Source organism: Mesoplodon mirus (genome assembly GCF_964341445.2).
Source record: "Mesoplodon mirus genome assembly, chromosome: 3".
NCBI lineage: Eukaryota > Metazoa > Chordata > Mammalia > Artiodactyla > Ziphiidae > Mesoplodon > Mesoplodon mirus.
The window spans coordinates 180229740-180251066 of record NC_138978.1 but is presented as its reverse complement, the minus strand read 5'-3'; the positions used below and the strand labels follow the sequence as shown (position 1 = coordinate 180251066).

At 45.4% G+C, this 21327-nt stretch overlaps 1 protein-coding gene across 3 annotated transcripts in view; it reads right to left on the bottom strand.

The window, feature by feature from the left end:
• The window catches only part of DUSP10 (dual specificity phosphatase 10), a 43549-nt gene extending 24312 nt beyond the window's left edge, over positions 1–19237 (bottom strand). The window contains exons 1-2 of one of the 3 annotated variants that reach the window (XM_082616581.1): positions 16531–19237; positions 12140–12996 (exon numbers count right to left, since the gene is read on the bottom strand). In XM_082616581.1, coding sequence (XP_082472707.1) covers positions 12140–12953 — 814 coding nt within the window. In that variant the 5' untranslated portion in view covers positions 12954–12996; positions 16531–19237. Of the gene's footprint in view, positions 1–12139; positions 12997–15191; positions 15304–15761; positions 15834–16530 lie in introns of those variants that run through there. The other 2 variants (XM_082616582.1, XM_082616580.1) reach the window with 2 other exon arrangements.
• Between the last annotated feature and the right edge of the window lie 2090 nt (positions 19238–21327).

Genomic DNA, 21327 nt, shown 5'->3' with positions numbered 1-21327 from the left:
GCAAAGATCTGTGATGAAAGATAAAGACTTTCGTACAAACCAATAACTTAAGTAGGGCATTGGAGCTTGTTTTCTGAAGAGAAAAGCAGGAATGAAAAAATGAACGGGGATTAGGGGAGGGGGGAAATAAACCCAAGGGGCCTGGCCCCGAGCTTCCATTCCTCAGTGGAAAAGTAGAGAAGCTCCCAAACAAGGGATTCCCTCCAGAGGTTACAATATCAAAAACCTGGAAACGATCTTAACTTCATGAACAGGCAAATGTGTTAAGTAAAATGTGATACATCCCATAAAACAAGACATGTTATAACATTCAGAGAGAACCTATGATGACTATACAGGAAGCAAAAGTACTTGCAATATAAAGTGAAAATGAATTTCAGTTTCTGTATGAAAAACTCTGCAAAATATGCACAAATATGGGTAAAGAATGCAGAGAATATGTAAAAGTGAAACTAAGCCAGTCAGGGAGATTAGTATGTCATGTAATTTTTCTTTCTAAAATTTTCTTAATAGTCCAACAATGGGTATATAATTGAGTCTTTGCTAACACTTGATTTTATAAGATTTCCTTACATAGAAACAGTATTATTTTCCAGTATGGTGCTGATTCAGAAAAAAGTCCTTATGTAGTTATCTATGCACCCCAGTAGAAACACTAGGTTTTTCCAAACCTTTAAACAAAACATAATCTACCAAGCATCAGAGTTGTTTCTACTTCACACTGCACCAGTGGTGATGTCAATTCAGTTGACTGTATCTATTACTCATTCATCCCTTGGAGATAAATATATGGTGATGAATTTTTATTGCAGATATATGATATGATTATGGTACATTTGTAATATACGTTAGCTATCACGTGCCTGGCATTGTATACAAATTATCTAATTTAGTCCTCAATCCCATGAGAAAATTGTCATTACCCTCCCTATTTTATGGATAGGAAAACTGAGGTACACCAAACATTTCGCTCAACTTCATGCTATTAATAAGTGATGAAGTTAGGATTCAAACTCAGCAGTCTGGTTCTAGAATCTGTGCTGTTAATTTACTATATTCCCTCTGCTAGAAAAGATACAAATTTCTAATAGGAAAGCTGAATACAAATGCAAATCAGAAGTCACTTAATCACCTTGTTACAAAGGGGAAGGGAAAGAAAACATGAAGCAACCTGGCCAAACACTTGGACCCACAAGATTTGCTTATTTAATAACAACTCAAATTCAAACCAAAGGATTATACTCCCACTGGGATTTAAAAGATAATTACTGTACAGAGAGTTAGGAAACATGGCTTCTATGCCAGTTCTGCTACCAGCTACTTATGTGCTCTCGGGTAAGTAATCAGCTTCCATATCTGTAAAATGGGACAGTTGAAACAAATACTCAATAATCTGTCTGAATGAATACTACTTCAAGCACAGGGTTCCCAGGGGTCCATCCTGCTATCCTTCAAGGGTGTTAATCATGCTTTCTCTACCTTCTGTCCCTGCCACACTCCCAGATTACCTGAGCTGTATTTGGAGGCTTAGACTATAGAGAGGAAGAAGAAAGATAAGGAGAGGAAAGCAGAAGATGAAAGCCACAGTTAATAAATAGTTGGATAACATTCTTTTTCACTTATCCCAGAGAATTCACTTTCCCAAAGGTAATGATAACCAACTTGAAATTCTTTCTTCACACACTTGAGGGGGAAAAGAAACCCCATATTTAATATATTATCCACACTAATAGAACGGATAATGATTATAAAACATAAGCAATCAAATATCATTGGATCTTAGAGTCTTTGGGATGTAGTCATACATACCCATCAGACATTCCTTCTTATTCACTAAATATAAGTTCATACCTGTCTTCCTTCTCACTTATCTACTTCCCACTCTAGAAAGGAAGTATATTAATATGGGCAAAAGAAGGAAGCATCATTCTCCTATCCACAGGCTACTAGGAGAAAGCATTCTAAAGTTCTCCACATTGGAAATACATGGAGCAGAAGCCTCAGAGCACTATGCCCAGTCGCTACCAGGTACCAGCTGAGTGACCTTGACAAGTGCCTGGATCTCTCTGAGTCTCAGTCACTCATATGTAGACTGGAATGTCATCATGAGACATAATGGTCTGAGCACAGAGTCCACTCAGACAGCAAACGTTTCATAAATGCTAGAAATAATCGTTGCGGGTTTCAAACATTTGTTTCATTGATTGGTTGCTCTAGTTAAAATTCTCTGCCATGACCAAAATTTGAAGTTTCCAAAAGCCGTGATATAATTCAGGGTGAGGTCATTGGAAAGCCAGCTCTTCGTTGAGGACACAGTCAGCCACTCTTAGCACTGGAATTTTCAGTTGAGGAGGTACAAGAAAATGGGCAGTGGGCTAAGTATCGTAACCAAGGACACCTCGTAGATAAAGCACAAAGTGACCCTAAGGAATGAGATATACAGTGCACTTGTAAATAAACATGTGGCCAGCCTGGAAAGAACTTGGCCTTTGAGATCCTTAGAACTGGGTTATAATACTTGTTCTGCAACTCACTGGTTAATAATCTGGGGGGAGAAATATTGAATCTCCTCCTCCGATTCCTCTTCTGTAAAACTGGGAATCGAAAACCTCCCTCAACAAGTTGTGCTGAGAGCTAAGTAAGACATGTATGTGACAGCCCAATGCCCAGCACATAGAAAGCAGTCAATCTCTTGTATTTTTTTTCCCCAAACTATCTGGAAACTAATTTTCTAATTTTGAGGATGATAGGTTGGTCAGACCCAGAGTAGTTATATGTGATTAAATGGTGTTCCACGGTCAGAGTAGAATATCACTTCATGAGAACCATCAGAGCGTTCTTATAAATCTTATCATAAAAATATGCTATTTAGTAAGACTGGATATACAAGACCCAAGAAACTGTCCTCTATCCCATCAAGGAAGCTCCCCTTAGAAGTCTGTCTCATCTTATTATTTTAAGAGGGACACAAACACGCTGTAATAACTAATGACAGTAATTCAGTCTTGAAAACTGGAACCCAGGACTTCAGTGCAAGAGCAGGAAGGTGCTGCCTCTGCCTCTGAGAGGACCCTCTGCCCTCACACCGCCCTGCTCCCTCTATACCCCTGTTCCTACTTCCTCTCCCCCCAATCTGTTTTTATTTCCCACTTGCCAGTAGAAACAGCTGGTGATATTTAGCCCAGGAGTAGTGGACCCCGGGGCCACGATGCAAAGAATGGGGGAGTATTTCTCCCATAGAATAAGCATCAAGTAGTAAAGCACTGGACAGTCATGTTCTGCCACAGAGTGGTGACAGCCTCCTTACCCAGGGACACAAAATAAAATCACTTGAGCTCACATCATAACGGGAGAAGCTTACGCTCCTCAAGGGGAGGACAGCCTGACACTGCCCCTTGGATCAGGCAGCTTCATCTATTTACTTGATTGAGAATTGGGCAACAGATGCCTGACGGGGGTCCACCGGGTGGGAAGACAAAGAAAACCAAACCCTCTGTTAGGAAGAGTTTAGCTTTGTTTTGCTTTCCATGAAATTCCAGTCTTAGGGGGGCAAAACACACGATGAGGAGGCCCTCACCACAAATAAAGCATTAAGGCGAGATGGATAATGTGATGAACCTGCAAACCTTTTCTTCCTGATAGTGATTTTGCCCTTTGCCAGAGGCGGAGCACGGGGTAATAGCCTTTATCTTATATGAAAAGACCAAGCTGCACAGCTCATTTCTTTATCCAAAAGCATAGGCTCAAGTTTCCTTTTCCTTTAAGTTCCATAAAATATGGGTCTTGTTGGGGCGGGGGGAGTGGTATATATATTCCCCCCAACTTTTAAGTAATAATAGATGATACAGGCAATAGGCTGAGAAAAAAAGGATGCTAAGACCTTCCTCTTAGCTTATGGATGAAAACATCTAGAGTCAAAGACTTCATAATTAGAAAGGACACTACATCAACATGAATATAAAATGTATATTTTGAAATGTTCTACAATAAAATTCAGGCTGTGGTTCATACTTATTCTTTTCTCTTCCCTCCCATTTTTCTGAATTAGTAAGGTTATATGATATTAATATAGAGTATATAGTACATGGATACATAATAGCCACAGAAAATTTGCCCAAGAGAAACCCACATGGTTTAGGGGAAATAGCACAGGCTTCGAAATGACAGACACTCGTGTTTTCATTCCAGCCCTGTCCCTGAGAGTGGTTTTTAATTGTACTCTCAAACTTTTTTTTTTTTCCTAAGCTAGCCAAAACCTTGTCTTTGAAATACCATTTACAGTGTTTGTTTGCTTAGCATGTCCTCTTTTCATAGAGAGCATGCAGGGAAAAATAAACACAGGTCTTGTCTCTATCAGCAACATGTCCCAAATTAGTGAGGTTCAAATTACAAAGTTCCACTCCAATGCACAGAGGAGGCCTGTCAGCCCTGAGCTTCTTGAGGCAGAGACAGAATGTATGTTTCCTTTTCCATTAAAAAACCGACAAATAAAAAATAAAATTCTGTTCGGATCAAGACTTCAGAAAGAAATTCTGTTTGCCCACACGATGTGCTTAGAAAAGGCCAGACTCTATCTTGAAAGGGAAAAAGGAAGAAGAAAAAAGCCAAAGGCCACACAAACATGTACTTCCCAGGAGAATGATATTTCCTAAAGATAAACTGCTCCCTAAACAAGACTGTATAGCAGTAGAGGCTGAAGAATCTGAACAGGTACATGATCTTCAAGGTGGAAAGAATTTGGAATACTAGCCTGGTCCATATATACGCTCTCATTCTAACATTTAGAGTATCAGAGTTATGATGGCAGATGCCTCAGCCTGAAGACCAGTGCCTAGCATAGAAGGCATTCAGTAATATTTGTTGAAAAAAAATGAATGAATCTCCTGTACCCACAAGGCTGTACATCTGTGGAACCCAAGAGACCCAAAAGTCCCTAGAAACCTGAAACACTTGGGTACAGGGGCGCATTTTGATAAATGTTTTCCAGCTCTTCCTGAAACCATTAAATTCCCTAGAAGATGGGATTAACATCATTAACATTTGTCTCATATGTCTATGATCCAGTTAAATATCAGGACCATGAGTCTGCTGGTTTCAAAAGACTTAGGTCCTGGGCTTCCCTGGTGGTGCAGTGGTTGAGAGTCCGCCTGCCGATGCAGGAGACACGGGTTCGTGCCCCGGTCCGGGAAGATCCCATATGCTGCGGAGCGGCTAGGTCCGTGAGCCATGGCCGCTGAGCCTGCGCATCCGGAGCCTGTGCTCCGCAACGGGAGAGGCCACAACAGTGAAAAAACGACTTAGGTCCTTATACTTCTGGACTGAAATCTCAAAATTCAAGAAAAAAGGTAGCAATACTCAAAATGATTGATTAAATATATTAGCTTACTTTGTATGCTATACAATAGATACTGTTATCATTAGATAATAATACACGCACACACACATAATCAACATATCAACCTGGCAAGACCTATTTTTTGCACTAAGGCTCTGAAATTAATCATGCATGTGACCTTGGATGAGCCATAAACCTCTCTAGGCCCCAATTCTGTAACTGCATAATGAGAAGACTGGACGAGATGGATGGTTCCCAAAGTTCGCTGCACGTTAGAACCACCTGGGAGCTTTTGTTTGTTTGTTTGTTTTGTTTTGTTTTTGTTTTTGTGGTATGCGGGCCTCTCACTGTTGTGGCCTCTCCCGTTGCGGAGCACAGGCTCCGGATGCGCAGGATCAGCGGCCATGGCTCATGGGCCCAGCCGCTCCGCGGCATGTGGGATCTTCCCGGACCGGGGCCCGAACCCGTGTTCCCTGCATCGGCAGGCGGACTCTCAACCACTGCGCCAACAGGGAAGCCCCACCTGGGAGCTTTTAAAAGTCTTGATGTTCCTGCTGGACCCCAGACCAGTTTAATGAGAATCTCTGGAAGTGGGAACTGAGCATCCCAGGTTTTAAATTGCCCCAGGTGATTCCAAGGAACAGCCTTCAGTGAAGACTCTTGGACTAGGTGACCTCTAAGGCCCCTTCCTATTCTAAAACCTGAGGTACCTGAGTTCAGAAGAGGTGACATGACCTCTCCTGGGATTAGAATTTCTGCCCCTTGTGTGTCGTGTACCTTTATCTACCTACTAGAATTAAATTGCCTAGGGAAGGGACTTCCCTGGTGGTCCAGTGGTTAAGACTTCACCTTCCGATTCAGGGGGTGCAGGTTCAATCCCTGGTTGGGGAGCTAAGATCCCACATGCCTTGTGGCCAAAAAACCAAAACATAAAACAGAAGCAACACTGTGACACATTCAATAAAGACTTTAAAAGTGGTCCACATCAAGAAAAAAAAAAAAATCTTTAAAAAAATCTTTAAAAAAACAATCGCCTAGGGACTACAAAGCAACACATTTCTATGCCCATACTCCTCCTCAGCAATGCTGAGCCAGGGAGAGCCTGGCTGCCACTAACACTGAGATGAAGGAAGCAGGGGCAGCTCCTGGTCAGAGGCACACGCCAGCTCCTGAGAGCACAGGCACCACAAGGCTGCGTGGTAGAGAGTGTTTCTGCTCCTGTGATTTTGCCAAATCTCCCTTCCTCTACCCTGCTTTTTCTCATCTAAAAGCATCATCTACCGCTGCTAGGAGAGGAGTTTCTTGAACTTGTCCTTGAGAAGCCAGATGGTTAACTTAACTGATCTGAATGGTTGAGGACAAGTGGTTCCTACTTAACATGCGCCCTAGTGCTGTGCTCAGAACAAGGGCCCATTCCCCTCCCGCCCCCCCACCCAGGCTTATGGAAGAAGTTCTGAAAGGCCATGGGGGGTAGGAGAGCAGAGCCCAGGGACCTGATTTACTGAGATCGATCTACATGCCAGACACTCTATTTACATTGTCTGAGTTCATTCTTGATGTTGGAATTATCCCTGTTGTACAATGAAGAGAAACGGGCTCAGAGGGGTAACCTGAGTTGCCTAAGGACACCTCTAGCTGGTCAGCCGAAAAAGCCTCGATTGGAGCTCAGGTGTATGTGAGCTAAACGCCACTCTGCTGAACACACAGTGAACAGGGAACAGCTTTTCAGTTTCAGTTAGGAAGCAGAATAGTACATCCAAAAGCTTAGAGAGGGTATAGGCAAATGTGAACCAATTCAGGGGAGGGTTCAAGACTTAAAGACATGAGAGGGTCTTTCAATGCATTTCCTCCTTTTCCCTCCACCTTCCATCTCATCACAACTCAAAGCTCCGAGAACTTTTCAAGATGAAGCACACTCCCGCTCCTCCCACCTCCCCTTTTATAGTCAGACTACAATCCTTATTCCAAAAATAAATCAGCCTGATGAGAGGCCAGAAAAAGCAACGCTTAATAGCTTTATACTTTCATTATTTAGTTATGGGACATTCGTTGGACATATTTATCATCACGTTTTTACAAACTGCCCTACAAATAAATAATTCGAGGATATGCCCAAATTACTCTGGCCTCCTGACCCAACACGTCTTTGTAATTACTTGGCACTCCAACTGTATGCTACTTAAATTAGGTAACAGTCACCAAGTTATTTTTAAGCCCTAGCAACACCACACACACACACACACACACACGCACACACACACACACACACACGCACAGCTATACCTAGCTTGTTATCTGCACTCCTTTGGAAGAGGAGCTAAAATTGCACTTTTACTGATACCATCATTTCTGTTCGACCAACAGTAATCATATTAAGCTACAGGTACTGAGTGTTCACCCTGTATGAGGAACTGTTCTAGACACTTTGTACCCATCAATTCATTTAATATCTAAACTACCACCATGAGACAGCTACTGTTATATCCTTTTTGGTAAATGAAGAAAGCAAGGAAGTAAGTGAAGTAGCCATCAGTCAAGGGCACAGAGCTAGTAAGGGGCGAGCCAAGACTAGAGCCCAGACAGGCTGGATCCCCAGTCCTGCCTGAATCTCTCCACCATTTGCTATAAGGCTAATATTCAGCCTGTTTGGATATTCAACAGAAGCTCAGAATAACACATTTGTGAGTATATATTATGCCCTTATTCCACCTGTTTAAAAAAAAAAATCCTCCTAACATCCCTGCCAGACAAGAGGAAGACTTTTGTTCCCCTCACAAAACAAAGCAGGAAAGAGAAAGAATATTTCCCCAGGGTCTCTGATTTCTGAGCATAGACCTTCACCTTGTCATCAGACTCAGCACTGCCTACAAGTGTCTACTTCAGAGCCCTTTTTGACTATGGGAACATGCGCCATCTATGTTGCTCATTTCAGGAGCTGCGAAGGAAAGTTTTCTAGCGTAAGAAGCTCACTCTCTCTGTCATGGAATCTTCCCCACACATCAGCCTCCTGAACTGATGCTCACTCTTCTCCCTCCCTCCCCCCAATAAATGTCTCTGATACAGAGGCAGGCCTGCTGGAGGATGAAGCAATCAGTCACTCTTTGTTTTGTGACAGCACAGAGCAAGTACAGGCACGGGCCCTGACAGACCCTCCTAGAAGAGGAGCACTAGAGACCCCCAAGGAGGTGCCTGGAAACCTCCCACTCTGAGGGGGTGGTGGTGACGCTTCTCCATAGACCTGAGAGCCAGTTAGTCAGAGTGGAATTTCAAGCTGGAAAATCTCTCAACAATGGGCACATGACACCAGGGTTTAGGAGTGAAAATGTTGTCCATACTATACGATACAATATTCCCAGCCTTCTTAATTTGAAAATATTAAGTTTAAACCTGAAACATATTGAAATACAGTCAAATATTGTCTATACTCTAAAATCTTTCAACAACCAAGAAAAGAAGAGACAGCAAATAGGGAAAGTGTTAATAATTGTTTAATCTGGGTACTAGGTATATGGGTGCCCATGATACGCTTTTCTGTGTTTCTCTATATTTGAAATACTTCATAATAACAATGTTAAAGGCATAGACTGTCTTTAAAGAGGAGGTGATAGTAGACTATCCTTTCCTACATAGGTAAAGGACAAATTATTTCCCTGAACACAGCCTTGATAAAAAGAAAGGGAGCCTTATAAACATCATAGCAAAGATGGTAGCTCTCATTCTGAAAAACCCAGAACTGTCTAGCCTCCTTATTGAGTTGGGTGAGTAATCACATTAAGCCTCAACTTTGTGTAAAACAGCTTGTGATTCTTTCAAAGACTTTGCAGGTCTCTAAATATTTATTCATTTGGATCAATTTTTGCCAGGTTGAATAGAAGCACAGGTCTGATGCCATTTATTCTTCGGAAGATGAGAATAAAACACAGATTCAGACATAGGTCACAACAGGGACGGGACTGTAAATTAGAATAGTAACTTAATCCCAGGGGCTTCTGCGCCTCTGATCAGTTTCTTCCCAACCTGACACAGCATTACTAAAATGGTATCTGAGCAGCCGCTCTACTTGACAGGCAGCACCAAAAATGGAGAACATGGCATTGAAAGAGGGGGACATAAAACTTGGACAGGGAGGGTAGCAACCGGTGTTTACAAACATAAACCAGAGAATCAGATGGGTCAGCCATAAATTACCCGAGATTATACTGAAATCTCTGAAAATAAATTAATGAAGCCTTAGAAGTTTCGACCTTCGATTCTAACTACCCCCACCCCATATCTACCCTTCAAAACTCACTCATTCCAAAATGGTACCACCACCACTCCTGCTAAAATAAAATCTTACATCACTAATGGAGGGGGTTACTAAAATAAACCTCAGCAGAGAAGCCAGACCAGAATGGTCTGCTTGACCCACTCAAGAACCTAGGAGAAGTTGCTGGCTATGCCTTCTGAGAGACGCCCACCCCACTTTTCACCTCAGTGGTGCTATGGTATTAACCTTTGGTTTACCCAGATGAAAGGGTAGCTAGGGGCATTCGAATATCAATCTCTTTCCCTTCCTTCCCATCGTGGTCCCAATTTTAGGCCATTCCCCCAAAAGAGACCAAAATAATAATGACAAAAATAATAAAGTAGATTACTGACCCTTTTGCTCCTGAACTACATATATCAACAAAATTCCCAGATATTTGAAGAAAGAGCCCCCAAACTACAAATAATACAACCTCTACCACCAGTGCGTCTTCCAGGTCGACCGCCGCTGTGTCTCACCAACCCGAAAATGATGAGTCCTCACAGCGGCCTCCCAGGCACCCAGTGGTGATGTCAGCAGCATGTTCAGCCCCGCCCCATTGAGGCAATCTTCCTCACTGACACTGAGGAACAAGTGCGGGCTGCCCAAGCTCTCAGCTGCATCCACCGGAGAGGGGGAAAGGAACCCCACTTTGATCAGTAACACCTAGGAGATTCATTGCCCAGTGATTGACAAGCCACACTCATACACAGCAATGCCCACTGCAAAGTAGAGGGTAGAATCTCCACCTCTTCCTAATCACCCTATGTTCATGTCCAGGGTCATCTTCATGTGGATTATTTGATGCCTGTCCTCAGGTCATACATACACAAAAGGTCTGCTTTCCCTCAATGACATCTACTCTACATGAGCAAGAGACTACCCTCAAGATCATTGCATTGGTTCTCCCCTTCTTGGCTCCCCAAGACAAACTATTACAAATGGGAAGTTTGTAGACTGTATTTTCTCATCCAAAAAAGATGAGACAAGCCAAGATCACGGGGACAGAACGCTAGCTGGGTAAACCTACTGGGAATCACTCAAAGTCAGCCAAACAAGAATACAAAACAATAAAATTCAGGGGTACACAGAGGAAATCTGAGCATATCTGTAACCCCAAGAAAACCCATCAGCAGCAACAAAAAAAAATACCTGGGAGCTGCTGGGAACTCTCTGGATGCAACTTCCATAATGTTCTCCTTTTCCTGAGGGCCCACCAGGCCAAGGAAAGCCATACTTTTGTGCTAGCTGAGCCCAACAAGAGCAGGTTCGAGGGCAGTAAAGGTGAGCAGAGGGGATGAGGTCAAAGACATTCAGAACTGTATTTCTAAGAACACTGCTTAACAAAAGGCAGAATGCACCATTGGGAAGACAAGAAGAAGAATGGCAGAGCTGGCCCACAAAGGCAAAACTACTAACTTGCTCAGCCCAATGGTCTGTTGCAATTTAAATATGCAAGGTGTTCAAGGGAACCCAGCGACGTCTTTGGTCCACACACAGCACGAGACTGGCTGGTGATGTGGCCCAGACTGTATGCCTTGACTCAACACACTTGGGAAGAGAAGAAATAAGATGCCTGCCTCTCACTACCACCACTACCCCCTGACAGAAGACACCGAAGATGAAGCGTGGTGTGCAGTGCCCCAAAGGATGGCATCCAAGGGCAAAGAAGCACACCTGGGTTGGATACAGGATGCGGGCTCCACTACTAGGTTATGCAATGCTGTGTGGAAAGAGCCCAGAGACCAGGGAGCAATTAATTCCTGCTGCCAGGGCTCAGCGACACTGACCTGCCAGTTATTCTGTGCTCAGTGGGGCAAGTGACCCGCCACCCCATCTTGGGAGGAGCCATGATGCCAACAGTCATCAGGTGACGCCAGAAGGAACGATGCGGGGATGGGGAGTATTTCATAAAAATGACTCTGTCCCTTGAAGCTTTGGCAGAGTAACGGATGTTTGGGGTGAACTTATACTTTCTGAGGGACCTTCGAATAAGGCTCTCTGCCCTTCCTGAAGGTCACTTTCAGAGTGGTGAGAAAGAGGAAGCACTTCCCACAAAAAAACTGGTACCTGGAGGTTTACTTGTAGTTCACCACAGTTGCGGTTTCCTCTGTTCCATCAACTTTGATTAAGTCTGAGAGACAAGAACTTTCCAGCTAGTTTGACTGGACTAGAACTACCAGACCAGGCATGACTGGAGATGCCATCTGGTGTCATAAAGCCCCTTTAGAGAAAGAGGAGAAAACGGTCTCCAAGAGGGGAAATGACTTGCACAATGCAAATGAGAAGGTGAATCAAGACCAGAGCCCAAATCTTCTGGCTTTCAGTTCAAGGCTGCTGGGTTTCTCTCCCAACCCCAAAATAATTGACAGGGCACGGAAGGGAAGACAAGAAGGAGAAAGGCAATTCTGTTTTGTTTTGTTTTTTTGCAGGAGGATGCTGTTACTTCTAAGAGAAAACCCAGAGTGACCGCAGGCTTACCAGGACTGCGCTCAGGAAGGGGGTGGGGGCATTACCTTTCAACACCAGAGGTTCTTTGCCTTCTCTCTTCAGGGACTCGAGAACTACATGCAGTGGCTGGGAGGGCATCACTCGGCTCGGTTCATTGGTATTCTCGTCATAAACTATAATTTCTTTGGAAAAGATCCTCTTGAAAGAGTCCTTGCCTTCCCTACAGGAAATCAAGTCTAAGACAGTGATCTTGCCCTGCTGCAGTCTCCGCCGGCTGATCTTATCGGCACAGTTGATGTGGACAGCTCCTTGGATGTGACTCTTGTTGTACTCCATGAAGGGCCGGCAATCAATGATGACAGGGCCCTGGCTCGGCAGGTGACTCTTGCTGCATTTGGTCATCTTCTTTGCCAAGTCATTGGGGTAGATTATTTTGATGCTGGCTAGCTGCTTGGGGGTTCCTGACACAGGGCTGCCCACCCCACCTGATGGACTTAGAGAGCCTGCGTTCTCACTGTTGTTGACCATCTGGTTGGCCGGGCAGGTGGTAGAGCTTCCAATGGTGGTGGTGGTGGTGGTGCCGGCGGCAACGGCTTGGGTTGGGGCCTGATTGTCCTTGTCGTAGGTTGCCACAGTGCAGCAGCTGGCACTGCTGCATCCACAATTCAGGGAGCGGGCAGAGCCGCTGGATGAGGGCATATACGTCAGATTCGCAGCCTTTAGGGACACAACGGTGGTGGCGATGACAGGAGGGTGGCTGGTACTGCCAGGGGTGGCAGAGCCAAGGTAGCTAGAGTCTAAACAAAGGTTGAGATCCTGAGGTCGTACAGGCCTAGACAGTGCCACCACTACCCTGTCGTCTAAAGGAGACGGAGGCATGAGGAGGCTGAAAACTGGCAATTCAAGAAGAACTCAAGACAGTCTGTAAAGAAGGGGAGGGGGGAAAGAAAGAATAAAGTCATGTGACACACAAGGCAGTCGAATCCAATCCCTAGGAAGGGGCTTTGCATCCCTCTGAGCAAAGTCGTCCTAAGTGCCCTTTATCCTGTCACTCTCAAAGCCTGAAGCTCCTTGCTATGGATTCAGAGAGGATGCAAACCTGAGGACCCCGCAGTTCTTGCTATAAGTCTAAGGTTAGGTGTAAAGTCTATGCACATGTTGATGCACAACCTGTCACGGACCCACATCCAAATTCAGCCTGAGAAAAGGTAAAAGCACAAAGAATTAGAAAAGCCGAAGACAGAAGGGAAGGCTCTTAAGAGGCAACTCTTCTGGGCCTCATCTCCTGGGCAGAAGTATAATGCAACCGTCTGAGAAAGACCCATGCGTCCACCCGTGCATACTTTCCATGTAATTCCTTCACCCACTGCAAAGGCAAAGGAATGACCAAGAGTGCTGGCATGGCTCACGGGAATATACGGCAGCTAAATATACATCAGGGGCGGATGTCAACTTTCTGCACGTCAAAATGAAAGCATCCCCCTAAGTGAATCTCTTTAACTGCCAGCTATTCTTACTTTCCATTCTACTGAGTCCTTTGAAAAGCACAACAAAGTCATATTAAAACCTCCCATGTTTCCAATTAGCCTCTTATAAAGTAATCTGCATTTCCTCTTTCATTACAAACTAGTCTCCTAGAATGAAGCCTCAAGCCAAGGAGCCAGGTGTGGAAACCCCAACTCTGGCAGATCCATCCCTTGGATGGCTCCCTTGCTGCACCACCCCTCCACTTCTGCCTTTAAGAAAAGGACCACTTCAACTCTCCTCCCTCCTTCTTTCCCCACAGGCACATCCTAGAGATCTTCTCAATGGGAGGCAGACGCTATGCATCATCTTTCAATCCCACAGAGATATCCCCCCTCTTCAAGAGGATGGATTCATTAAGAAGACTTCCCAATGAGCCCGTCCTTGTGGGAAGTAAAGAGTTGCTCAGGGGTCTACCTCCTGTCTCATGAGAGGGCGCGTGCAAAGGGACAGTTCCTTCCTCCCCGTAGGCACAGGGGCACTCCACACCCAGGCTCTGATGGCTCCTCTCCTATTAGACATACACACAGAAAAGAACCCAAACCCCATGCAAGAGTAGCTCATCTAAACGAACTTTAAGAGATGTCTGGGAAAATGTCATCGAACATCCCTCTACACAGGACTGTCACCCCTCTCTGACACAGAGCCAAAGTGTCACAGGCAGAATCCACACATTCACACACACAGGGGCACGCACCTATCACATCCACAGATCGCCACCGACTCAGCTTTCTCTCACCACCTTTGGATGGACAAGAAGGATCCAACCCCTTTTCTCCCCGCTTCCTCTTTTCTTCCCTCCCTTCTTTCCTCCCTTGCCCTCCCTCCCTCCCTCCCTCCTTCCCTCCCTCCTTTGCGTAGTATTTTTTGAAGAGCAAGTACTATTCCAGAAGCTATAACTGTTTCCCAGCTGGACCAAGAAGTGAAAGTCTTTGCTATTGTGTTACCTGGTAGGGTACTTCCCAGGATCAACAGTCCATTTCCCTTGAAAGGGACGCATGAGCGTGTTCACGGAGACACAAGCTGGGACCCCCACCTCCACACGGAGTGCGCGGCGCACACACACTCTCACACACACACGCGCGGAGTGTATAAGGAGATCTGCATCCCTGCAGCAGAGGGTCGGGCGTAAATATATATTGCCCGTGAAACCATCCAGACTAGCCTAGGAAACCTCCCAGAGAAATACTGAGCTATCCCCTCTCCCTCGCTAGTCGTCCTCCACCTCTAGTCAGGGGCTGGAAAGAAAACGAAGTGGTTAGAGAATGCTCCTTCCCCACTCCTGGGGAACTTAACATCCCCCTTCGCAACATAGCGCACTAACAAGTCCCTGGCATTTAAAACTGCCGCAAAGCGTCCCAACAAACCTCATTTTTTCCTCGCCCCCAATCTAAGTAGACTGCAGAGAGAGTAAACGCACAGGGCAGCGTGAGCCAACAGCCGGAACCCTTTAACCTCACCTGCTGTGGCTCTTCCGTGAGCATCGCAACACACACCACACACACACACACACACACACGCACATACTCACTCACACTCACACCGCCTTACACTCCCGGGCTCTCAGGAGTAGCCACGGTGACTTCCACTTACTTCATAAATAAGTGTAACCCTCCACTATCTGGCGCTCCGCTTCGGCTGTGGATTCGCACATTCAGCCCTCACTCACTTGGCTTCATTGATCTCCAGCAGCAACATAGTTACTTTCTCTTTTGCTACACTGTAAATGTAAGGTTCTGAGGGGGCGGGCCGGCTGCCGACCGACGGCGCGTTGGACCAATAGAAATCCAGAGAAAGCTAACCGCTACTTCGCAGCAGCTCGCGGCCAATGGGTGGCTGGAGAGGGCGGAGCCAGGGCGTGGCCTTGCCTCCTTAAGGAGGGTTTATCCGACGCCGCTTTGGGTCCACAGTGTTATAACACGGGCGGTGATGTCATTGGCAACCAATCAAAAACTTAAAAGGGCCAACAGGGGCCCGCGCGGAGCAGCTGCTCTCTATTTACATGTAAACCGAACCGGCAGGATGCAGTTAACCCTTTCCGGAGCTGGATTGTCAATGGGCTGGACTCGCCGCTCCAGCTAAAACTGGCTCTGCCCACTTGGCGGGATCCCCCTAAGTCCCCTCATCCCGGGACAGACCACGCTATTTCTTTTCCCTTCTTACTCTGGACGGATGATCAAACGTGTTGGAGTAACTTTCTACAGGCAAGTGGCAACGAGAATGATCACTCTCCCCAGCGGGAAAAACAGGTTCTCCGAGTCGCTCGACGTGACTTGATAAACCCAAGATTCACAGATGTCGCCGAGCCACCCGCGCGGGGGGATGCATGCGAGCACGCGGCCAGGGGCGTCGCTTCTTCTCCAGTCCGCGGCTTGGGGCCACGCGCTGGGGGCCTGGGCTCTGGGGCGCCTGGCGAGCCGGCCGTCCGCCCACGGGCAGTGAGGCCCTCCAGCCTCGTCGCGGCCCGAGTCGTCCGGGGCCACCCCCTCGGCCCCGCGCCGCCAGGAAGCGTCGGCCGCCCGCCCGCAGATGTCGCTGCCCCTCCGGCTGCCCTACTGCTACCCGGCGCGGAGGTGGCGCGGCGCCTTCTGGCTCTCCTACATCTGCGCCCCGGTCACGCCCCCGCTTTCCCCGCCTGCCTACCAGGGCTCCACCCGTAGCACGAAGGCAGGGCTGCGGAGGGCTGCTTGGAGGCGGCGGCCTGGACCCGGGCCAGAAGCTACGGGGGGCGCGCCCCGAGGGGCGGCACAGGAGCCACCCCCTAGGCCGGGCGTCCCGGGGCCTGCAGCGCGTCTGCCCCGCCACCCAGGCCTGGCCCTCTGCCCGCCCGCGCCCCCTCTCCCACCCCGCCTGCAGGGTCCCCGCGCCCCGCTCCTCAGAGCCGCGCGCCACCGGCCCGCAGCCCGCCTTCCCCGCGCGCCTCGGCAGTTACCGGCCACCGCGTAGGGCCCCAGCGAGCCGAGGACCGCCTGCCCGGAGCTTCTGGAACAGCAGCGGCTGGCGGAAAGGAGCCGGAGCTGAGTAAATAACCGACTGAGTGTGGCCGGCGGAGCGTCGTGAAGGCGGCGCTCCCCTCTTGGTTCTCGCGACTTTCGCCGGAGTGGTCGCCGGCTGAGGCGCGCGGCAGAAGAGGGGATTGGACTGGGGGGAGAGGGGGTGGGAGGATGGCGAGCCTGCCTGTGCATCATCAGGAAAATATCAGGGAAACTGCGGGAAAGTCTTGGGGTACGAAAAGAAGTGGAGATGAGATGAACTGCAGAGAGTTTGCATCAAGGAACCCTAAAGAAATAGAGCTTTTTTTTTCCTTTTCCCCCCTCTCCTGTCTCAGAGAGCGCTAGAGAATATTTTGACTATGATTTCTTCTTACCAGATTGAAGGTGTTTAGAGACATACTTCAGGATCCAAGCCTAATAAGCAAGCTAAGTGGCAGTGACATATTCATGTCATTGGCTTTAAGTGCAGATCTGAAATCTGAAGATGCCAAACCTTGGCCGGCTGACCAGCTATGCTCAATGAGCTGAGAGATCCCTTTGGGTACCTCTGGGGATATATATATATTCTCATATTCCCATATATGCATAGACACACAGTCCGGGTTTCACGACAGTGTTTCAGACTGAAGTAAATGCATGCAATCATCTTAAACAGGAAAGCATTTTTGTTGCCCCACGCCCCCCGACTCACACACCAACACACATAGACATTACCCCTTAATGATAACTAATGAGTGGTTAAAGTACACCATTTGATCCTTACACCTTTGGGGATCAGCAGGTCCTGGCCAAGAAAGGTGGATTCTGGATAATTTCCACAGAAATCAGAAAAGAACTTCCCAGAGGCTCTAACCCTGGATCTATTTGTAACTTTAATAGCTTGCCTTTTCCTATCCATAGATGAGTATTGGAAAAAATATTCACTAACTCAAGGTTGGAGAGTTCTGGTTATAAGTCCTGATTCTGACTCTCTTCTCTTGTATCTGTTCATCCAGAGTCACTGTATTTATTTATATATAAAATAGTAAGACCCCAGCTCAGAAGAAAAAGGAAAAAGTTCTGGTGCAAGCACTCAGGGGAGAAAAAAAGGATCCTCTGCAGATAAAGTGCATTCAGTAAAAAAAAAAAAAAAAAAAAAAAGCATTGTCTTTTTGCTTTAGCAAATAGGGTCCCTCTATTTAAAAGTACGTATGATCTATAAGTTATGAATTTAATGCTAATACCTCAGTGTCTATCAGTATCTAAGTCCAAACAAAGTAGGAATTTATACAATTGCAGAATAGTTCTTAACAGCCTTTCTACAAGGCCCAGAAGGGGAAAGTAACTTTAAAAAGAAATGTAATTCATTGAATGAGATGATTATTTTATTAGAGTTTCAAACTGGTGAATTATTATAATTTAGTTGGCTAAGAATCTAAGCCATCCAGGATGAAAAATTGGGAAAGATGGCAAAATTCCTCATCATTTATCAAGCCTGAAACATGGACTAAATATGTTATTAACATATACAAAGATGTAATTATTTTTTAAATTAAGCATCTCTAAGTGTATAGTTCATACTCAAATTACAGTGGTAGAAAAAAAACAGATTACAAATGGATTTTTTTTAGTCACTACTCTTCTAAGCTTCTTTTGTACAAAACGAGGTGATTTTGTTCCATTTTTTGAGTCATAAATGTGGAAATAGTATCTGAAGTACTACCCTTAGATTTAAATTTGTAATACCAACCAGCCAATGGCTATGAACCTGATCTGTGTACAAATAACCAGCAAAGCCTTAATGTTCAGTTTTAGTCCCAAAGAAACAGTGAAGCATCTTCTCTGCATTTGAGTGTTCTAACATGATTGTACCGAGCCATTTCTTTGTTCCTACAAACAAACATCATGAGAAAAATATTTATTGTTTTTTTCAGTGCAAAACACCATGTGTTAAAGCAAAAAGATGAAGCTAACTTAAGCCAGCATATAAGACATAATACGGATAATGTCAAACAAATGTATTAATTAAATGACTGCCTTTATGTTCACGCAAATGGTTAAGTATGTGGGAAGTGATGGCAGCAGGTTGGGACTGGGTGAGAGCCAAGTTTTCAAAATAATACTCAAGGTCAAAGTGGATTCCTGGAGGTACTAGAATTAAGGCAGAGAAAGGCTTAGAGAAAATTTACCAAGAAGAAATTGCAGGATAAAGGTGATATTAAATCAGCAAGAAGTGGGGAATGAGCTGAGGGATAGAAAAGTGAGGGGGCAAGCAGTTGAGGTCACTGAGACCAGCCTGTTGAACTATCCTGTGACATTTCTAGGCCTAGAGGAAGGCTGAGGAGAAGGATCCCCTGCAAGAGGAGACCACTGCAGTACCTGTGGGTGAAGGAAACAGAAGCGGACCCATCTGCCTGTCTCACTGTCCGTCAGTTTGAACACAGGAGGTCTATACACATCTTTCTCTTTATTCATGGGTAAAGTGCACTTGGGACTCAGGAAAAGGCTCTGAGGCATTTAAGGTTCTTTATCTGTGTGTTCCAGTGAGGTAGCCACTTGCCACATGTGGCTGTTTAATGCTTAAAATGTGATACGTTTGATTTGAGATGTGCTGTAAGTTTAAAATGCACACTGGATTTTGAAAACGTCATATAAAAAATGTAAAATATCTCCATTACTTTTAAATTCATTACATATTGAATTGTTTATAGTTTGAATACTTTGGGTTAAATAAAATATGTTAATAAAATGAATTTTACCTGTTTCGTTTTTACTTCTTAGACTATGACTATTAGAAAATTTCCACTGACTTATGCAGTTTACATATTTCTGTTGGCCAGTGCTGTTCTAGAACCTGTAATTGCTCCTTCAATTTGAGGTCACTTTGGTGCCGAAGGCACCAGAACCACAGAATGCTAGACCTGGAGGGGACTTTAGAGCTTATCTAGGCCAGTGGTTTTCAAACTGTGTTAGGATGAGCCAGAGGGAGAAGGGATGCAATGCAAGTGGGGATGAGTGAATCCAGGCAACAGTGAGCTGGTGGGGCTCTGAGGCCACGTCCCACCCTGCCACTCCTCCACACTTGAGATGTATATGAATATATTATTCCTGAAACTCCAAAGTAAGATTCTGGTACTTTTATGTGTTCTTTTTTTTTTTTTTTTTTAATCCCGGTCCACTGTTTTACCATGAAGCCAATCTGAGACCCAGAGAATGGAGAGGGCATGGCCCAACACCATGCTTGACCTCAGTACTTGACCTCAGCCCTCATTTCAAAGTCCAGCCCGACAGTAGAGTTGGTGACTGACCAGTTGGCTTGGGGGGAGTTAAGAAGCTCTCTGTCTCAACTGCATTGAGAAATCCCCTTTCCAGGCAGTTAGTTTTTCCTCCCCTTCCACTCACCTGCCATTTGTGACCTCACAAATACCTACTGCTCTTTGTCAAGAGAATTCTGGCTAAACCCAAGTGTGTGGATCACTGACACCAACTTATTTCCTTGGGAGAATAACAAACAAAAACTAACTCACTGGCTCTTGGTTTCTGGCAATGCATTGCTCTGCAGTGGATGGCCTATTATTATTATGTGTTGCTACATCAAAGACTTAACATTTTCCCCTTTGCCAAACTGAGCAATCATTTTCTCACTAGGAAATGCCATCAGATCCAGAGTTTCCCAGCCCCAGGAGGCTGTGTCGGATTGTGTTGTGTGTTGTGGGATGCAAAGATAGAAGATAAACACGCACCCTTAGCATTCCTAAAACCCCTTAGGATTTGCTGCAGGTCTAACACGAAGGAATTAATCTAACCTTCTCAGCATCTCCTAGCAAGTTAGGATGGTACCGCTTCTGGATATTACAAGTTCCCTTTAGATTACCGAGTGTGTCAGAATGAGCCTCATTTCCTTTACAATTAAACATTGACTGAACTGATTCTAAAGATCTGTCATTTGGAAAAAAAAACAAAAAAAAAAACAGGTGACATTTCTTAGTGTTTTGCTTTGTGCCAAGCACTGTTGAAAGAGACCCACAGGCATTAACTCATTTCAATCTTCACTTCTACATGGATGCTGTAAGTAGGTACTTTTATTAGCCTTAATTTAAAGATGAGGAAACAGAAGTACAGACGGATTAAGTAATCTGCCCCAAGTCACACAGCTGGAAAGCAGCAGAGGCAACATTTGAACCCTGACAATCCAGCACCAGAGCATCTGCTTTTAACCATTCTGTGTTATTTAATTCATGGTCTCTGTGATTTTATAAACTTTTATCACGTCCCCTTCAGCCTCCAGACTGCCAGGATATTTTTAATTGCCTCCTTGTAAGAATTTGCTGTTTTTTCTCTACTTTCTCCCGAACTTCTGAGTCCATTATGTCTTCGTGTGGTCTCTCTCACCACTGCATCCTCCATGTTTGGGACCGAGTCAATCTTCCACTTGGTTTCCAGAATTCTCCCAAATAGTGCTCTAAACTTTGTCAGTGTTTTGATTTTACTGCAGGCTCGGTTGACAGATTCGATGAAGGGCCTATGACATCCCTTTTGCCACCCACGCCTTGTCGTGTTGCTATCCCCTCCCTAATGGGAGCTAGCACACAGTGTGAGCTCAGTAGGTTCTGTTGAATGAATGAATGAGTCAGTGAATGAATGAATGAATAGCATTTTTCTTATATGTGCCCTTGAATTGTTGGATTTTTTTAGATGCATACCCTGGTTCATCTGACGCTTTTCTAGCTACTGATTTGGTCTCCTCTGAAGTCCCT